Source organism: Peromyscus eremicus, chromosome 18 (assembly GCF_949786415.1).
Source record: "Peromyscus eremicus chromosome 18, PerEre_H2_v1, whole genome shotgun sequence".
Classification (NCBI taxonomy): Eukaryota; Metazoa; Chordata; class Mammalia; order Rodentia; family Cricetidae; genus Peromyscus; species Peromyscus eremicus.
Genome location: NC_081434.1, coordinates 40,212,304 through 40,231,329, shown reverse-complemented (window position 1 = coordinate 40,231,329; position 19,026 = coordinate 40,212,304). Strand labels below are relative to the sequence as shown.

General features: G+C 45.9%; 1 protein-coding gene across 3 annotated transcripts in view; it reads left to right on the top strand.

Moving 5' to 3' along the window:
• Positions 1-19,026, top strand: part of LOC131895267 (tetratricopeptide repeat protein 41-like) — a 61,515-nt gene that overhangs the window by 31,447 nt on the left and 11,042 nt on the right. For all 3 annotated transcript variants that reach the window (XM_059245696.1, XM_059245697.1, XM_059245695.1), the window contains exons 9-14: positions 935-1,113; positions 6,438-6,577; positions 12,025-12,196; positions 13,131-13,278; positions 14,946-15,098; positions 17,544-17,677. In XM_059245696.1, coding sequence (XP_059101679.1) covers positions 935-1,113; positions 6,438-6,577; positions 12,025-12,196; positions 13,131-13,278; positions 14,946-15,098; positions 17,544-17,677 — 926 coding nt within the window. The remainder of the gene's footprint in view (positions 1-934; positions 1,114-6,437; positions 6,578-12,024; positions 12,197-13,130; positions 13,279-14,945; positions 15,099-17,543; positions 17,678-19,026) is intronic.

The following is a 19,026-nucleotide window of genomic DNA, read 5'->3' as shown; positions in this document are numbered from 1 at the left end:
GCCTGTGGCACTGCCGTAGCCCTTGACGAGGACACAGCCCTAAGTTCTCACTTTCCGTGTATGGGGGAGGGGCAGATGTGGCCCATACTTCATGTGAAGCAGCAGACCTAAGAGCTGGAGGGGCCCCCTTGTCTGGGAGGTAGCGCCGAGGAGCCTGCCCAGAGAACCGTCTCTGGCTGTGGAAGAGGAAAAGGCTCATATTTCTCTGGTAACAACCAAAGCTTCAAGAAGTGTATGGGACTTGCCCTCCTATGAGGCTCTGGGAGTTGTAGGAAAGAGAGGGCAGAAAGAATGTAAGAGCCAAGGATGGGGACATGGGTGGCCAGAGCACATCTGGGCATGATGTCGTCATTGTACTTACCCACTCACTGCACCTGTGGTTATCTGCACAAGATTGGGCCCTCAACATTCCATCATGGACGGGGCAGCGAGCCTTAAGGTCTTTTCCCCTCCGTGAGGCTCTTGGCAGTCAATGGCTGTTGGGGGAGGGGTGTCATTTTTCAGTGGTGTAGTCATTGATGAGGTGCCCATGCACCTCCTGTGCTTATGCGAGCAACCCTAATTAAACTCTGTGGGACACACACACACACACACACACACACACACACACACACACACAGACAGACAGAGACAATGGTGTTTGTGTGTCATGGGGTATAGCTCAGTTGGTAGAATGTTCACCTAGCCAGGACTCTTCATCATACACAAGGCCCTGAGTTTGGTTGCTTAAACTGGGCATGGTGGCACATATATGTAATCCCAGCACTTGGGAGATTGAGGCAGGAAGATCAGAAGTTGAAGGTCCTCCTTGGTCTGGAACATATGAGATCCTGCTTTGAGGGGTGGCGAGGGTAAGGCTAGGCTAGTGAAACGTGGGAAGAAAAGAATAGCTTCCTCCAAGGCCTGAGTACTAAAATGATTATGTGTCTCATAGCATCACAGATTTCATATCAAAAATCCACAACCCGAGTTTGTGGACCAGGCTGCACCTTGTCCACTACTGGGATGTGCTGCTGGAGGCTGGCTATGACGTATCTGAGTCTTTTCTGCTCTGCGTTGCCAAGATAGAAGCAGAACAGTGCCAGAAAGTAAAGAAGCGACCCACGATCTCAGGTATGCTAGTAACAGTGCTGCTGACCACGTCCTCAGGTACACCAGCCACAGTGCTGCTGACCACGTCCTCAGGTACACCAGCCACGGTGCTCCTGACCACGTCCTCAGGTACACCAGCCACGGTGCTCCTGACCACGTCCTCAGGTACACCGGCCACGGTGCTGCTGACCACGTCCTCAGGTACACCAGCCACAGTGCTGCTGACCACGTCCTCATGTACACCAGCCACAGTGCTGCTGACCACGTCCTCAGGTACACCGGCCACAGTGCTCCTGACCACGTCCTCAGGTACACCAGCCACTGGTACACCGGCCACGGTGCTGCTGACCACGTCCTCAGGTACACCGGCCACGGTGCTCCTGACCACGTCCTCAGGTATACCGGCCACGGTGCTGCTGACCACGTCCTCAGGTACACCGGCCACGGTGCTGCTGACCACGTCCTCAGGTACACCAGCCACGGTGCTGCTGACCACGTCCTCAGGTACACCAGCCACGGTGCTCCTGACCACGTCCTCAGGTACACCAGCCACGGTGCTCCTGACCACGTCCTCAGGTACACCAGCCACAGTGCTGCTGACCACGTCCTCAGGTACACCAGCCACAGTGCTGCTGACCACGTCCTCAGGTACACCAGCCACGGTGCTGATGAATCTTTTTCTGGGATAGAAAATATCCCAAAGCCAATGCTCTTTTGTTTCCTCCCACAAGTCCCAGTCTGTCGGCCTCTCTGATTACTCCTCACAGTTTAAGACGAGAATTTCTGCAAACAGCGAGTCAGGATAAGGGGCTAATGTTGAAATGGCTTCTCTTTCTCTTGTCTCTGTGGCAGTTTTCTATAGTTTTGTCTTAGCATTCTTTTCTCTCTAGACTTCCTCAAGGCCCACCCCTAAGGCCTTGCTTAGCTCCATCTTCAACTCTCACCTCCTTTTGGAGGGCCAGAGTCCATCTGCTTTTCATGATATTGCTAGAATTTATTTGTTCTCGTTTCTTTCGTACTGGGGAGTCAACCAGAGCCTTGAGCATACCAGGCAAGCGCTCCATCCCCCAGCTACAGCCTCACCCCCAGTATTAGGGTTGTTTCCCAATCAACAGCTTTCCTGAGTGACCTCTGTCAACATAAAAACCACAGCTCCCCTTCAAAGGAATCAGAGTTTACTCTGGACCCATCTTGAGTGACCATGGCCTGAGAACACAGATTTAGGTTACCCCAAATTCCATGTTCCAATACAGAAGCAGTTTCATGAAGGTTTTATAGTTTTTACAGAACAAAGAAAGTAATAAATCAAGGGAAGTTTAAAATACATTGGTGAATACTTCAGAGAGGTGGGTACAATGAGATGGAGGAGCTGTTCTGTAGACCCAAGATGCTACTAGATGAAGTTCTTAGCTCTTGGATTGGTGGAAGCTAGTGTTCTGCTAAGATAATAGCTTCTGAGAGGTTTTATTTGTCATCACAAGGTGTTAGTTCATGCACAGAGTGGCTGTCCCAGAAGGCTAACACTAGCCCTAGATAAAGTAATTAGCCCTGAACCTGCAAAATTCCAATCTCTCCACGGTACTAAAATTCCAACTGGTCCATCAGTCTCTGCGGGCATAGACTCCTTCCATGAGCTTTTCATTCACAGTCAGACACAGCTTCTTTTTAGGAATTCTTGTTCACAACATTAGCCATTCAAATCTGAACCCTTGACAGGCATCTGGACCTTCTCATCTCCTTGGAATGTAAAATCCCCACATCCTGCCGCTGTTCCTCCTCACCTGTTGCCTGTTGTAAACAGCTGTTGTGGCTCTGAGGCGTCCCCATTTCCTGTTTCGACTCTGCTTCTTCTTCTAACCTCAAGTCCCTTTGCTTTGCCGCCGACTCTGGACAAACAGCGTTGACTTTAGCCCTCTGCATCTGTCTCCACGACTACGTTTGTGCTTTTGCCCTCTGACCTGGAAGTACATTAGCTCCCAGCTACTCTGCAGTCCTGGGGGATGCAGTCTGCTTTCTCAGACCCTAGAACCCTGCCTGACACACAGTAGTAGGTCCTCAGTACAGGTTTACCCTGCACATGACTGTGAAAGCCAGAAGCATGCAGGGAACACTGGCCCCAACACAAGGAAACAACCAATGAGGAATAAGCAGTCATTTCCATGTAGAAGTTTAAATCCTAGAACAGCAGTTCTCAACCTGTGGGTCGCAACCCCTTGGGGTCACACCAGATCTCCTGCATATCAGATATTTACATTATGATTCATAACAGTAGCAAAATTACAGTTACAAAGTGGCAACGAAATAATTTTATGGTTGGGGGTCACCAGGACGTGAAGAACTACATTAGAGGGTCGCAGCATTAGGAAGGCTGAGAACCACTGCCCTGGAGCATATAAAGAGAGGCAGACCAGTGCCAATGTTGTCACACCGTGAGTCAGAGGTTTTGTATACTTTTACTTGTATGTAATGACATACAAACACAAGTGTGTATCCCCTATTTTGTTCATTTTTATTGCTTTGCCTTTCCGTAGTACGTCTGCATGTGCTAGGCAAATGTTCTATCGCTATGCTACATGCTCAACTTTTTTTTTTTTTTTTTTTTTTTTGGTTTTTCGAGACAGGGTTTCTCTGTGTAGTTTTGGTGCCTGTCCTGGAACTCACTTGGTAGCCCAGGCTGGCCTCGAACTCACAGAGATCCGCCTGGCTCTGCCTCCCAAGTGCTGGGATTAAAGGCGTGCGCCACCACCGCCCGGCAACCTTTTTTTTTAAACATAGTTTTTATTGATTCTTTGGGAATTTCACATCATGCACCCCAATCCTGCTGATTTCCCAGTCTCTCCATATCCACCCCTCACCCCTGTAGTGTCCCCCAGAAAAGCAAATTAAAAAACATTCATTAAAAACAAAACAAGGGGTTGGGGATTTAGCTCAGTGGTAGAGTGCTTGCCTAGCAAGCCCAAGGCCCTGGGTTCGGTCCTCAGCTCTGAAAACAAAAACAAAAACAAAACAAAAAATAAATAAATAAATAAATAAATAAATAAATAAATAAATAAAAACAAAACAAACAAACAAAAACCCTCTTTGCTTCTCCATCTTTCCGGCCTCTCCAACACCTCTGCATTCATCTTAGTGGCATTGGGAGCTGCGGTGTGTCACACCGTAGGTCCCTTTGTCCACTCAGCTTTACTTCCAGATGCTCATTGCAGTGAGTGGTTTGTCTGGTTCAAGACCTCTGGCTCCTGGTACACCATCAATACTGGACTCTCTTCGAAACTCCTCCAGGATATCCTGCTGTTGCCCTGAGTCATGGAGATTCTGCGGCTACAGTTCCGCAGGACCAGTCCCTCCACACACTCTGGCAGGTCACAGATGGGGTAGATGCTGGGGTGAGCCAACTCAAAGCCTGGATGTGGGTCCAAATGGTAGCTGATTTGGTCAGTCCAGGCAGCTGGGACTGCCCCCTCAGGCAAGGGGCAGAATCAGCTCTTCTACGCTCAGGTCATCAGGGCCAGCCTTCCTATGCTCAAGGTGAGGGGTGGGGCCATCTCTCCTTTGAGGGGCAGGGCCTGCTCTTCTGCTATAGTGGCCAGTGAGAGGCAGGGTCAGCTCTCCCAGGCCAACCAAGGTGGTGCTGGCTCAGCACAGCCCTCGGATTTCAACACCCATGGTTCCCATGACCCCCTGGGGTAACAGGAACCACAGACATCAACTCAGACCCTGGCTGCTGTAGGGCCACTGACCCAGACATGGCCCTAGGCAGCAGCTCGGGCCTGGACGTCACCCTGGCCCCAGTGGCAATGTGGGTCACCCAGATCAGTATGGTGCCGGACATGACCATGGCAAGTAGGCCACCCGCAGGAGCCTGCTCCTCACCTCCTCTGCTTCTTCAGTTCTGCCTCTTTCCACAGCACATGAACTTGTCCATTTCTCTTTCTTTCCCATTTTACCACCATATATTTGCTCATCATAACAGTGCCTACCTGCCAGGTGCCATAAGGCCTGTGAGTGTCTTCAGCCAACCCAGGCCGTGAGGACCCAGGCAGGTCTGTGGGTGTCTTCAGCCAGCCCACATGCCTAACCTTTTTTATTTTCAGACAAGGTCTCATGAAGTTGCCCAGGTTGTCCTTGAACTCCCCCAGTGTCCCCGCTGACCTTGAACTTGTGACCTTCCCAACTCAGCCTTCTGAGTGGTAGCAGTAGGGTTTAAAAGTCTGCCTGTGTTCTCCAGGCCTGGCTGACATTTCTAACATTTTTCTTTCTGTTTAATCTAGCAATTCTTGATAGTTGTAACAGAGGGAAGAATTGTGTAAGAAATACTAACTTAAAAGATGGGCAGTGGTGGCACATGCCTTTAATCCCAGCACTTAGGAGGCAGAGGCAGGCAGATCTCTGTGAGTTTGAGGCCAGCTTGTTCTACTGAGTGAGTTCCAGGACAGGCTCCAAAGCTACATAGAGAAACCCTGTCTCAAAAAACCAAAAAAAAAAAAAAAAAAAAAAAAAACCAAAAAAAGAGAAAGAAACATTAACTTTTTTTCTTTTTTCCTGAAAAAAATCATTCCAAAACACAAATTATACATGGATTGAACTTGTCTTAGTTGGGGTGTCTATTGCTGTGAAGAGACACCATGACCATGACAACTCTTATAAGGAAAACATCTAATTGTGGTGGCTTGCTTACAGTTTCAGAGGTTCAGTCCATTATCATCATGGTGGGACATGGTGGCATGCAGGCAGACATGGTGCTGGCTACATCTTGATCAGAAGGCAACAGGAAGGGGACTTACACACTGCATAGTATCTTGAGCATGAAACCTCAAAGCCTGCCCCCACAAAGACACTTCCTCCAAAAAGGCCATACCTACTTCAATGAAGCCACACCTCCCAATGAGCTTATGGGGCCAATTACATTCAAGTTACAACAGAGCTGTATAATTGTTTAGCTCTTTAGATTTTAACATTTATACAAGGTTGTAAAATATCATTATAGACTTTTATGGTGTCATTTAAAGTATTTGCCAATATTTGTAATAAAATCTGCTGGTGTCTTGAACAAGAAGTTGAAGCCAGATATGATGGTATGTGTCTACAGTCCCAGCACTTTGGAGGCAAAGGTAGGGGATTGAGATTTCAAGGCTAACCTGGGCTACAGAGTGAGGCATTATCTCCAAAAATCCAAGAGAACTTGTCACAAACAAAAACAAAGAAAACAACCGATCCCCCCCCCCCCCCCACACACACACAAAAGGAATGAGATATACAGCTGTGGAGTCCTGAAGCAGGAGCAGGCCAGGCAGTCTGTTCCTTCCCAGTGTCCTTCAGGCCTGTCTGCTTTCTTCCTGTTCCAGTCCTGGAATGCAGCCTCTCCCAGGTTACTGCCGCTGATAAATGCAGGATGATACTCTTTGTTGGGAGTTTCCTGAAGCTCATGGGCAAGATCAATGATGCAGAAAGGCTATTCTTGAGTGTCGAGGAAATGTTACTACAGGTAAAGAATGAAATCCTTCAAGCTCTTCCCCCTTGGTGTCTTTCATATACCATTGACCTTTGTTCCTTCATGACTTTATGACTTACTATCCAAGAAGGGGAGAGTCAGAGGGCTTGTTCACCAGAGAGGAGACTATAACCCACACCTCAGCTGTACACCAACAACACCAAGCTCCAATAAACAGGAGTCATTAGGGAATGACAGCTGCAGATAGGTGTTTCTGTGGGAGGGAATGGAATTATAGTCACCTAAAACTTGTTTGCCACTTTCATGAAGACCTGGGAGAAGTCTGATTGATTATTTCTTGATTTTTTTTTTCTGAACCATGAACCTTTGGCTTTACTGAATGTAATGAAAAGTTTACTTCTGAATGTAATGTCACCGTAAAGTGACAACAGGCCTCTGGTCTGGTAAGTGGTGTCTGTCTGTGATAACCCTGAGAAGGCAAGGGCTCGTGAGGGACTGGCGTGCAGGAAGTCAAGAGGTGAGTTTTAAGAATGAAGTGGGGAAGATGCACACATGGGAGCCTGTTTGAGAAGCTTCTCGGTAAAAGGAGAAAGATAGACAGCCTGGAGAGTGGGAGGCTCAGGTCATTTGACCCAGGTTAGGTGTGTTTATGGGGGCAGGAAGTGAGCCTGGTAGAGGGACAGGTTGTGCAGCAGGCTCTGAGGAGGCCGTGCTGTGGGACCGACGTGCAGACTGAGGCTAGAGGCAGGTCCCGTGGAAGGAGCTTAGGCTTGTCTTCATTCAGGGTAGGCATGAGAGAGGAAATGAGTGGGTTTTTTTTTTTAAAAAGATTTATTTACTTATTGCTGGGCTGTGGTGGCACACGCCTTTTATCCCAGCACTCAGGAGGCAAAGCCAGGCAGATCTCTGTGAGTTCGAGGCCAGCCTGGTCTACAGAGCAAGATCCAGGACAGGCACCAAAACTACATGGAGAAACCCTGTTTCGAAAAAAAAAAATTATTTACTTATTATGCATATAGTGTTCTACCTGTATGTATGCCTGCATGCCAGAGGAGGCACCAGATCTCATTGTGGATGATTGTGAGCCACCATGTGGTTGCTAGCAACTGAACTCAGGACCTCTGGAAAAGCTGCCGGTGCTCTTAACCTCTGAGCCATCTCTCCAGTCTGTGAAAACACTGTTAATTTGAAATTTGGAAGAAGAGGCTGTGGCTGGTGAGAGGGCTCAGTGGGTAAAGGCTCTTGCAGCCAAGCCTACTGACCTGAGTTCAATTCCTGGGACTCACATGATGGAAGGGGAACACTGTAGGGTTTTTTGTTTGTTTGTTTGTTTGTACTCTTTTTCACTCTTTTGGCTCTTTGAGGGTCCGCCACCTAGCTCCCAAATAAACACATGGAATCTTATTCTTTCTTATGAAAGCTTGGCCTTAGCTTGGCTTGTTTCTAGTCAGCTTTTCTTAACTTAAATTATCCTGTCTACCCTTTGCCTCTGGGCTTTTACCTTTCTCTATTTCTGTATATCTTTTCTTTCCTTCCTTTTCTGTGTCTGGCTCTGTGGCTGTGTGGATGGCCCTTTTTTTTCTTGCTCCTCGATCTCTTCTTCCCAGATTTCTCCTCCAATTTTTTTATTCTCTCTGCCTGCCAGCCCTGCCTATCCTTTCTCCTGCCTTGCTATTGGACATCTAGCTCTTTATTAGACCAATCAGGTGTTTTAGACAGCCAAAGTTACATAGCTTCACAGAATTAAAGGAATGCAACACATCTTTGTATCATTAAATAAATATTCTGCAGCATATATAAGTGTAACATATCTAGAACTAATCTTCCACATTTCCCCCTTTCTGTCTAAATAAAAATGAAAGGTTTTAACTTTAGCATAGTAAAACTATATACAACAAAAACGGTTATCAAGTAAGAATTACATTTACAATATTCAGTCCATTTGTATTTAGCAAATTCAGAAAAAATACTTCATTATCTTATCTTAGTGATTCCTAAGTTTTATACCTATTTTACTTTCTATCATAACTAAGGAAAACTATAACTCTAATTATTTAGCCTTTAACTCCATCAAAGACCCCAGAAGGATGTAATATTACCTAATAACAGAGACTTCTGGCTGCCTGGACAGTCACCCTAAGTTCCTCTGAAACATTGTGGCATCCATCTGGGCCTATAAGCCCAGAGTATCTGGCAGACTCTTCTATGAAGCAGGAACCCTGAAGGACTGTCCTGCCTTGTTTTGGCAAAGTTCAGCAGTCACTTTCCTGTGGGTCCTGCATGTCCAGTTTATACAGCATACTGGCAGCAGTCAAGGAAAAGTACTTTCTTGCCCAAATGGCTAGCCTTGCCATATTGAAAGCAAACTTCATATGGCGTTTCTTTGATGCCCATCTGTCATCTTTTTATGAAGTAAATTGGTTTTGCCAGGAAAAGATGTGTCTTATTGTCATGAAAAGCCCCATCTTAACAAAACATTTTAAATGCCATATTTTGTAGGTCTTTGAAGTGTTTGAAAATCATCTATCTGTCTAAAATATACCTGTTTAACCTTGAAAACATACCTAATGTGACTACAAGTTTATTATAGATTAACTACTAACCTTATTTCTTAATTATACATTGTATCTTAAATGAGCTGCTTAACTACAATACCCCAAACAAAAGTAGAAACATATATACAGCAAAACAAAAATAACTTTAAATTTGTATCAATATACCAAAATCCATGCCAATGCAAAATACCTGAGATTAATAGTTGTCTTTTTATCCTATATTTCTATATTCTCCTAAATGATAACAAACATCCATAACCCACCAAATAACCAAATACTACCCACCCCATCTCTTGGGAATGTGGGCATCATGTTCTCCAGACTGCTTCCTATTGTCTGTGGGCAAAGGCATCTTTAGGGGTCCCTGAGAAAAACTGAGATAATGGCCAAGTGCTGGGAAGACCAGCTATAACCTTTATTGATAGATATCACCTATCAAGATTCAGGAGGTCTCCCCTGATCAGACCTGATGCATATCAATCCTGAAGGAATCCACAGCCTTTTGTCTCATGTGGGAACAAAAGCAAAACCTCTTCTCCAAAGCAATGCATCTTTTAAGTTCCATTTTACAAATACGGTTTTTGACTTCCATTTTAAAGTTAAGGCGTTCCTAAAGCATATAGGCTGGTTTATTTCAGCAGTCCCTCTTTCAATCCCTCAGCAGCTGTTGTTTGCTTGTCAACAATCAAAAAATTCAAGATCAACACAGCAGCATACAGGACCCAGACTCACTGTGTATTTCCCATCTCTATGTGGCTTCTTCTTCTTTTTTATTTTACTTCTCTCTTTAAAGACTTTATTATTTTTAAGCTATTTATTTCTTTCTATGACTGTCCATACCCATTTTCTTTCTTTCTTAAGCCTATGCACATTGTAAAACACACTGGAACTGTTTAGAGGTTTTTTTTTCTGTCTGGATCTGTCTTTACTGCATATCTCTAGTCTTTTTTGACCGTGTGAGCAAACTTTAAACTGCTAAGCTACAGCTGGGTCCTCCAAATGGCTCTATTGATTGGCTCCACATGCTTTTCACTGGTGAGATCCAAGCCTAAAGCTTGAGGTCCAGTCAGAGATTTGTTTGACTTGGAGCTGCATTCAACCCCCAGCTCTGGAGTGCCAGAGTCCTGCACTGTGGCAGGGTTTTTTAACTTAGTTTTTTGTTTCTATTGAGCGTGAACAAGCCTGTCTAAGTGCTCTGCTTATGGCAGAACTTCTTAAGGGAGCTGTGTCCATGTTTTGTTTTGTTTTGTTTTGTTTAAACTTTGAGCTTTCTCAAGCCCTGTGGATAGATAATCCTACATTGAGTGCCAAAATGTACGTTTTTATTTTTAACTCTTTCTACTCTTTTGGCTCTTTGAGGGTCCGCCTCCTAGTTCCCAAATAAACATATGGAGTCTTATTCTTTCTTATGAATGCCTGGCCTTAGCTTGACTTGTTTCTAGTCAGCTTTTCATAACTTAAATTATCCCATCTAACTTTTGACTCTGGGCTTTTATCTTTCTGTATTTCTGTATATCTTTCTCTCTTTCTTATTCTGTGTCTGGCTGTGTGGCTGTGTGGCTGGCCCCTTCTTTTCTTGCTCCTTGTCCTCTCCTCCCAGATTTCTCCTCCTGTTTATTCTCTCTGCCTGCCAGCCCTGCCTATCCTTTCTCCTGCCTTGTTATTGGCTATTTAGCTCTTTAGTAGACCAATCAGGTGTTTTAGACAGGCAAAGTAACCGAGTTAAACAAATGCAACATGAAGAATGCAACACATCTCTGCTTCATTAAACAAATATTCCATAGCACAAATGAATGTAACACATCTATAACTAATCTTTCACAACAGAGAGCTGTCTCCTTCAATGCAAGCTGTCCTCTGACCACCCATGTACATCATGGTGTACACGCATGCATGCACACACACACATACACACACACACACACATACACACACAGACGCAGACACAAACAAATGTAATACAGTTTTTTGGGGGTTGTTGTTTTTGAGACAAGGTCTCTCTCTGTAGTCCTGGCTATCCTGGAACTCACTCTGTAAAGCAGACCAGCCTTGGATTTGCAGAGATCTGCCTGTCTCTGCCTCCCAAGTGCTGGGAATAGAGGCATGTGCCGCTATGCCTGACAATAAAATTACCTTTTAAATGGAGGGGCTGGAGAAACGGCTGAGTGGTTAAGAGTGCTTGCTGCTCTTTCAGGGGACTAGGGTTTGGTTCCCAGCACCCATGTCTTGTGGCTCACAGCCACCTGTAACTCTAGTTCTAGGGGATCTGACACCCTTTTCTGGCCTCCATGGGTACCTGCACATATATGGCATATTGTCCTCTGGGCTTGCTCCCTTTCTCAGTTCATCTCCTTGGTTTAGGGCACACAGCCTTATCTAATGAATCATTTGGAGCTTGTCTCCTTATCTTATGGGCTTAGTCACATAGTGAGGGACACTTGTAACTTTCCAAGCTTTAGAATTCTGAGACAAGATGGGGAGAGGGGCCTAGCCAGGCCTCCTGCTTAACTGTGACTCTGATGAGTTCTGAGCATATCTCAATCTATAATGGGCCATGACATCTTCTTCCTTACAGGTAGTAATCAGAATTTACATTATAAAGGTGTCAGATATGAAGCAATGAACTCTCTGGTCCCACTGAATTCAAGCAGCATTCCCAGCCACTCATGCATGCGGGATCACCTGGATCACCCTTTCCTGGAATACTTGACACACATTAGGCATTGGCGTGTTACCATTAACTAATAATCGGTGAAAACGTCCAAAGTGGATTCTTATTTTTACGTGTCTGCTACTAAAGATTTCATCATAGCAGTTCATCTGATAAACATTTAAATCTCCCTGAGAAGTGATGGGTGGGTGCTGTAGCTGTCACTGTCAGCAATCTCTGTTTTCAGGAGTGGTTCCCTTTGTCATTGTGTATAGAGCCCATCCATGACAGAAATGCTCCTCAAAGCCCAGAATGCCATTGGAGAATTATATCTTGAAATCGGGATGACTGAGAAAGGACTCACGTATTTTCAGAAAGCGTGGTCAAATCTGCTGCGGTTTACGCTCAGTGACTTGAAAACCAGCCAGGAATTAATGAGGCAGAAAGGTAGGCGACACCTACGGAGGCCACTCCACTCCTTGCAGTTCAGAGAGCAACCCCAGGGAGGGGAAGGGCCGGGTGATGCTAAAGAAAACTACCCACTGCCAACCGTGAAGGTGCATCTCTCTAGTCCCAGCACTCAGGAGGCCAAGGCAGAACCCGTATAAAAAGGTGGACATGGTGGCACATGCTTGTGACCCCAGTGCTGAAGAAGCAGAGATGGTTGAATCCCCAAGGCTCTCTGGCCAGCCAGCCTCACCTGTTAGTGAGTTCCAGGCCACGGAGAGACCCTGTCACAAAAAACAAACAAAAAAGTGTGTATGGTACCTGAGAAATGAAACTTAAAGGCATCCTCTGACTTCTCATGTTCTCTCTCTCTCTCTCTCTCTCTCTCTCTCTCTCTGTCTCTGCCTCTCTCTCTATCTCTCTCTGTCTCTCTCTCTGTTTCTCTCTGTCTCTCTGTGTGTGTGTCTCTCTCTCTGTCTCTCTGTGTGTGTGTGTCTCTCTCTGTCTCTCTCTGTGTGTGTCTCTCTCTCTGTGTCTCTCTGTCTCTCTCTCTGTCTGCCTCTCTGTCTCTGTCTGTCTCTGTCTCTCTGTCTCTGTCTCTGTCTCTCTGTCTCTGTCTCTGTCTGTCTCTGTCTCTCTCTCTCTGTCTCTCTCTCTCTCTCAGTCTGTCTTGTACCTCCACACAGATCTACTCTTCAGGTTCACACTGTTGTCTTTGTTCCTTGGTCCTTTGACTGCTGCATACGTACAGACACTTTGTATGGAAACAAACCCTAGTATGTGTAGGTCAGTGACTGATTTGTCCGGAAGAACCCTGGTTCTTGGCATGATGAAGAAATGGTATTAAATGCTAGGCCTGTTGACAATTTGACTCTTCTGTGGATAAACAAAACCTTTAAGCATTATATTCTTTGCCAACATTTATGCCCTGTAGTCAAAGTGATGAATAACCTGGTAAAATCAGCATCTGAGAAATTCTTAAAAGAAAGCCACATTTTGGATTATGCTACTGAAATCTCCAAGTTAGTGACTGATAGCCCCCGCGATCAAGCTACCATGAAATATACTGAAGGTGTTCTCATGTAAGCATGACATTTTTCTTTGTTCTTCTTGCTTTCTGTATTAGCTCCTGTTCTTTTCATTAATATGCTTAGGGTCTGAGGATGCAGCTCAACTGGTAGAGTGCTTGCCTTGTGTACATGAAGTCTCAGGTTCATTTCCCAGAACAGTGTAAGTTGGGCACAATGATGCATGCCTGTAATCCCTGCACTTGGGAGGCAGAGACGGGAGGAATGAGGAATTCAAGGTTGTCCTCAGCTTCGTAGGAAGTTCAAAACCAATTTAAGCTAACATGAGACCCTGTCTCAACAATACATATTTATATTTATATTTGATCGGTACCTGCTACCACAGCTATCATCTAAATCTAAATTTGGTTGGACGCTGAGCATTGGCATGTTTATCTTCCAGCATAGCAGGCCTCAGCCATGGCTGGTCTGGGGCTCTTCTCAAGGCACTTTTGGCAAGAGCTGTACCACTTTCTGGTTAACATCACTGGCAGGAAGATTTTTATTGCCATCTAGAGGTGGAGGCCAGGAATGCAGCCGACAATGTGAAGGGCAGATCTACATGAAATTACCCTCCCCAAAGAAATATATAGTGTAACAAATCTTTCTCTGTACAACCAGCTCCCAAATATTGACATGGAGACTTCTTATTAATTATGAAAGCTTGACCTATAGCTTAGGCCTGTTTCTAACTAGTTCTTTTTTTTTTTTAAGATTTATTTATTATGTATACAATGTTCTGTCTGCATATATTCCTGCACCCCAGAAGAGGGCACCAGATCTCATTATTGATGGTTGTGAGCCACCATGTGGTTGCTGGGAATTGAACTCAGGACCTCTGGAAGAGCTGCCAGTGCTCTTAACCTCTGAGCCATCTCTCCAGCCCCCTAACTAGTTCTTATAACTTAACCCATTTATATTAATCTACATTCTGCCACTTGGCTTGTGGCTGTTACCTCTCCTCCTGTACATCCTGCTTACTCTGCATCTCCTGGTGTCCTTTCTTTTCCCAGACTCCTCTCTGTCCCCGGAATGCCTGCCTATATCTCCTGCCTAGCTATTGGCCATTCAGCTTTTTATTACACCAATCACAGCAATCCATCTTTACACAGTGTACAAATATCCCACAACACTGTAGTGCTGAGGTTGAGAAGTGTTCTAGTTTCTTTCTTATTTGGATTTTTTTTTTTTGAGTCAAAAATCTTGCCAGATAGCCCAGGGTGGCCTGAAATACACCATGTAGCTTAGGCTGGCCTTGAACTCATGATCCTCCTGTCTTAACCTTTCAAATGCTGGGATTATAGTCATGTTCCACTATGCCTGGCTATTCTGGTTTCTTTATAAAGGTATTTCTGAGGACAGGCAGATGTAGCTCAGTGCTAGAGCAAGTACTAGCATGTAAAAGGTTTGGGGTTGAATCCCTAGCACTGCCCGCTCCTGAAGGCGGTGAGTGTGCTCATGCACATGTACGTGTGTGCTCGCACACACACAGACACATACTTCTGAGTGTTTTTGAGGTTCTTGATTCCCCAATTTACACATATCTTTCTGGATAGATATCTATATAAGAGAAAGGATTTTCATAAGATTGTTGAGAATTGTCGCTAGCCCAGTGAATGTGGACCATTTACTGTTAAGCATTCTCCATCCTGGTCAGCCACAGGCTTGTGTTTCTTTCTTAGGTTGGCTGCGGGAAATGTGCCTGTTGCAAGACTGAAGTTTCAAGAGTGTTTACATATCAGAAGACGTCTGTTTGGTGATAAAAACATACTAGTTGGAGAAATTATGGAATTTTTAGCGGATTTGCTATTTTTTTTACTAGAAGATAATGAAAAGTAAGTTTCTATGGATTATTTCAAGAAATGGGTCCCTCTCCCATTTCTCTAGTGTCTGGGGTGTGCACTGACCTATCAGGGGCATCTTGCTTCTTTGTCCCTAGTGGGGATGTGCCCTTCCTGAGGGCTCTGTCCTGCCCAGTTTGTCAGGGGACCTGCTACAAGGCATTCTGAAAACTCTGGGCCCACAGAGTGGCAGCTTTGGCAGCAGGTAAGGACACAGGGGGTCCAGTGCGCTCACTGCGAGTGCTCCCCAGTGTTCCTGACAGGACTTGTGAGTGAGCATGCTTTGCTAAGGGCTTCTGTGCAGGCCTAGGCCCTGGCTGCTGTTCTGTGGGGCTGTGTGATCAAGGCCAAAGTCAGCCATGCCTTAGGTCATACTCACCCCCCCCTGCCTCGAGCAGCCTTTGAGATGTGGCTCTGTCCTCAGCTCCTCACATATCCAGGTGCAGAAGAGGGTCGTAGAGATCACAGGACCCTGCTGTGAGCGTGGCCAGATCTGACTGTCCGTCCGTCCGTCCGTCCCCCCCCCCCCCCCCCCTGCTGCAGGCTAGTGTGGAAGGAGTTTCTTTGTGAAGCCTGAGAGCCAATGGCAGACTTCCTGGGCTCAGCATTGCTCTTTCATAGGGGAGTCCGCTGACTGAACATCCGGGGATGCTCGTTCAGTTGTGAAGTTACTGTTTCTTGGGTTCGGAGTTCCCCTGTCCTCTCCTCCTGTGTTCTGGTGTCCTTTTTCCACCCCAGTCTTCCACTTTCTCTAAGACAGTTCCCTCTTCTCCATCAGTAGATGAGTGCCTACTGGTAACTGAAAATGAGGACATGGCCGCTCCTAGGTACAGCTGAGGAGGTTTTAGTGTAGATATGAGGGAGAGAACAGCCAGAGGCATCTGGAAGAGTTTTTCCTGAACATGGCCGGCTGACTGAATCAGGCCGGGGGTTCCGGGGGTGGGTGGGTGGTGGAGGGGTGTTGAGAGAGGAAGAAGAGAGGAGAGAGGGCAAAAGAGAGGGGACCAGGAGCCAAAAATGGCAGACCAAGATAGAAGCCAGGAGAGCACGTAGTCAAAAAGGCCGAGGCTATGCAGGGAAGAGGAGCTGGGGAAGGGAAGGGACGCTCAGGGGCTGGGAAGGTGTAGGGTAGGGGCGGGGTGGGAAGCAGAGGAGCCAGGACTCTGTAACAGGTACTTGCCATGCTGGGAGATGTTGGGACAAGCTGGCGGCTAGAGTCGGCTTTGATATGTTAATAGGCACCTTAGCCGTCTGGGCTGGGTTTCTCTGAGGCCTAACAGTAATCTGTAGTCCCTGAGTTTAAATCAGCCCACCGTGTCCTTTCTGACCGATGAGGGAGGAACTGGAGGGGAGGTGTGGGCTGTGTCTCACTGCTGCACTCTGGCTTCCTTTCTATTGCTGAGTGACTGTGAGGTTGGACAGGAGCTTACCTACCTACCGTCTTGCTGTTTGGTGAGGGAAGCGGTAAGCACATATCAGAGGGCTTGACTCTGGTCTGACTGCCCTCTGTGGCCACTTCAGTGCAGCCTCCAGCGTCCACCCAGGCGCAGTCAGTGTGAGCCTCCCATCTTCTTGAAGGTTTTTCAACGTTACAGCCCAAAGCCCTGGGCTGGGGGTATAGCTCATGTTCAAGGGGTTGAGGATGAGCTGTGACAGAACAGCATGGCCAAGGCAATGTGTAGAAGAAAGTCTTTAGTTGGGCTTAGAGTTCCAGAGGGTGGAGTCCATGGTGGCACGGCAGCGGGAACAGTTGACAGCTCACATCTCAATCCGAGAGTAGGAGGATGGTTCCAGCATTTTGAAACCTCAAAGCCGCCCTCAGTGACACACCTCCTCCAGCAAGGCCACACCTCCTAATCCTTCTCAAACAGTTCCACCAACTGGGGACCAAGTATTCAGACATGTGAACCTATGGGGGCTATTCTCATCAAACTACCACAGAGGCCCTGGCTTTGATACCCAGCACTACAATAATAATAATAGTAATAATAATAATAATAATAATAATAATAAAAATACAATAACAATAGTATAATACAACAACAACAGGGGCTGAGGATGAGTCTAAGTTGGGAGAATGCCTGCCTAACATGTACTAAGGCTTTGGTTCACTCCCCAGCAAATCTCCACTCTGTGAAATGGTACATGCTACAGTCCCAGAGCCCAGGACAGGGGGCAGGTGTTCAAGGTCATCCTTGGCTATATATGGAGTTTTGATGCCTGAGACTCTGTCTATAAAAAAAAAAAAAAAAAGGCGCACACTGTTACATCGATGGATCTGGCTTCATTTTCCACCCTCTAAACTAACTGTGAGAGTCTGATATTCACTTACTCTCCTTTGCGCCCCGATCCTAAGACCAGCATTTAGAGAATGTTTGTTGAATGAATGTATGCCATATTTCTTCAATGCAAAGCTTTAATTGAATTTCTGTTTTCTAGATCACAAAAGAAGCAAGTAACTGAATATTATAAACAAGTAATAAAAATCAAAGAGAATTCAGACACTGTGGCCACCTGCAAGCTTGTCAGGAAGCAGCTGAGCATCAGCCTCAGCGATACCTTGTGTAAACTAGGTAATTGCTCCCATCTGTTCATGAAAGGGCAACGTTTCCCTGCTTCATCTGCATGCTTTGCTTATTTTAAAAGTGGCTTCATTGAAGCAACTCCTGCTCTATATACTTGCTTTTTTAAAATGAATTTTAAAATTACATTTATTTAGTGTGTGTATATGTGTGTGTGCGTGTGTGCGCGTGCGTGTATGCAGGCATGCATGTAGAGGTCAGAGGACAAATTGCAGGAGTTATTCTTTCCTTCCATCATGTGGGTTCAGAGGATTGAATTCAGATGTGGCAGCAAGTGCCTTTACTCACCAGCTTCGCTATTTTTCTATTGCTGTAAAGAGACTGAGGAAGTTTACAAAAGGAGGCATTTGATTAGAGGCTTGCTTACGGTTTCACAGGGTGAGTCCATGACCAGCATGGTGGGAAGCGTGGCAGCAGATGAGGAGGTGTGGTACAGGAGCTGCAGCTAAGAGCTTACATCTGAGTCTCAGTTGGAGGCAGAGAGAGAGAGGGGGCCTGGGGTGGGCTTTTGAAATCTCAAAGCCCACCTCCAATGACACATCTCCTGACTCTACCAGACAGTTCTAAGAACTGGCCCAGGTCTTCACATGTTTGAGCCTGTGGGGGCCATTCTCATTCAAACCACCACACCTACCAAGCTGTCCACTGGCCCAGAAACTTCAGATTTTGTTGTAATCTAGTTCCCTTCCATTCATAAATCTTTTAATGTTCTTCTCTAGCCGGGGATGGTGGTGCACTTTCTATCATCCCAGCCAGAGATGGTGGTGTACTCCTGTATTCCCAGTCATGGATGGTGGTGTACTCCGTAATCCCAGCCGGGGACAGTGGTGCACTCCTGTAATCCCGGCCGGGGACGGTGGTGCACTCCTGTAATCCCAGCCGGGGATGGTGGTGTACTCCTGTAATCCCAAGCATTTTCAAGAAGGTAACAGGAAGACTGAGAGTTCACAGACAGTGTAAGATGTATTGTGAGAGTTTTTCTCAAAAATAAAAAGCGAATGAAACCTAGAGGCTAGGATTGTAGTCCTTGCTTTGCCTTCAGAAGAACCCACCTTCTATCTCTAACCCTGCAAAGAAAAAGATTATTTCCCATGCCATTTTTCATTCTTTGTGGATTTTTTTTCAGTAAAAAATGATTGCATCAGCTTGGTCACTTGCTGAAGAGAAAAAAAAAAAGCCAAAAATATCTGTCTGAGCAGCAAAAGAATGTTTTCAGTGGATGGATTTAGGGGTGTATGTGTATGTGCTTGAACAAACAGTTTTTTTCTATTTTCTGATAAAGCCTTTCAGGCTGAGGTTTGTGCAGTGTTTTATCTAAGACCAGAAAATGCAGATGCAAA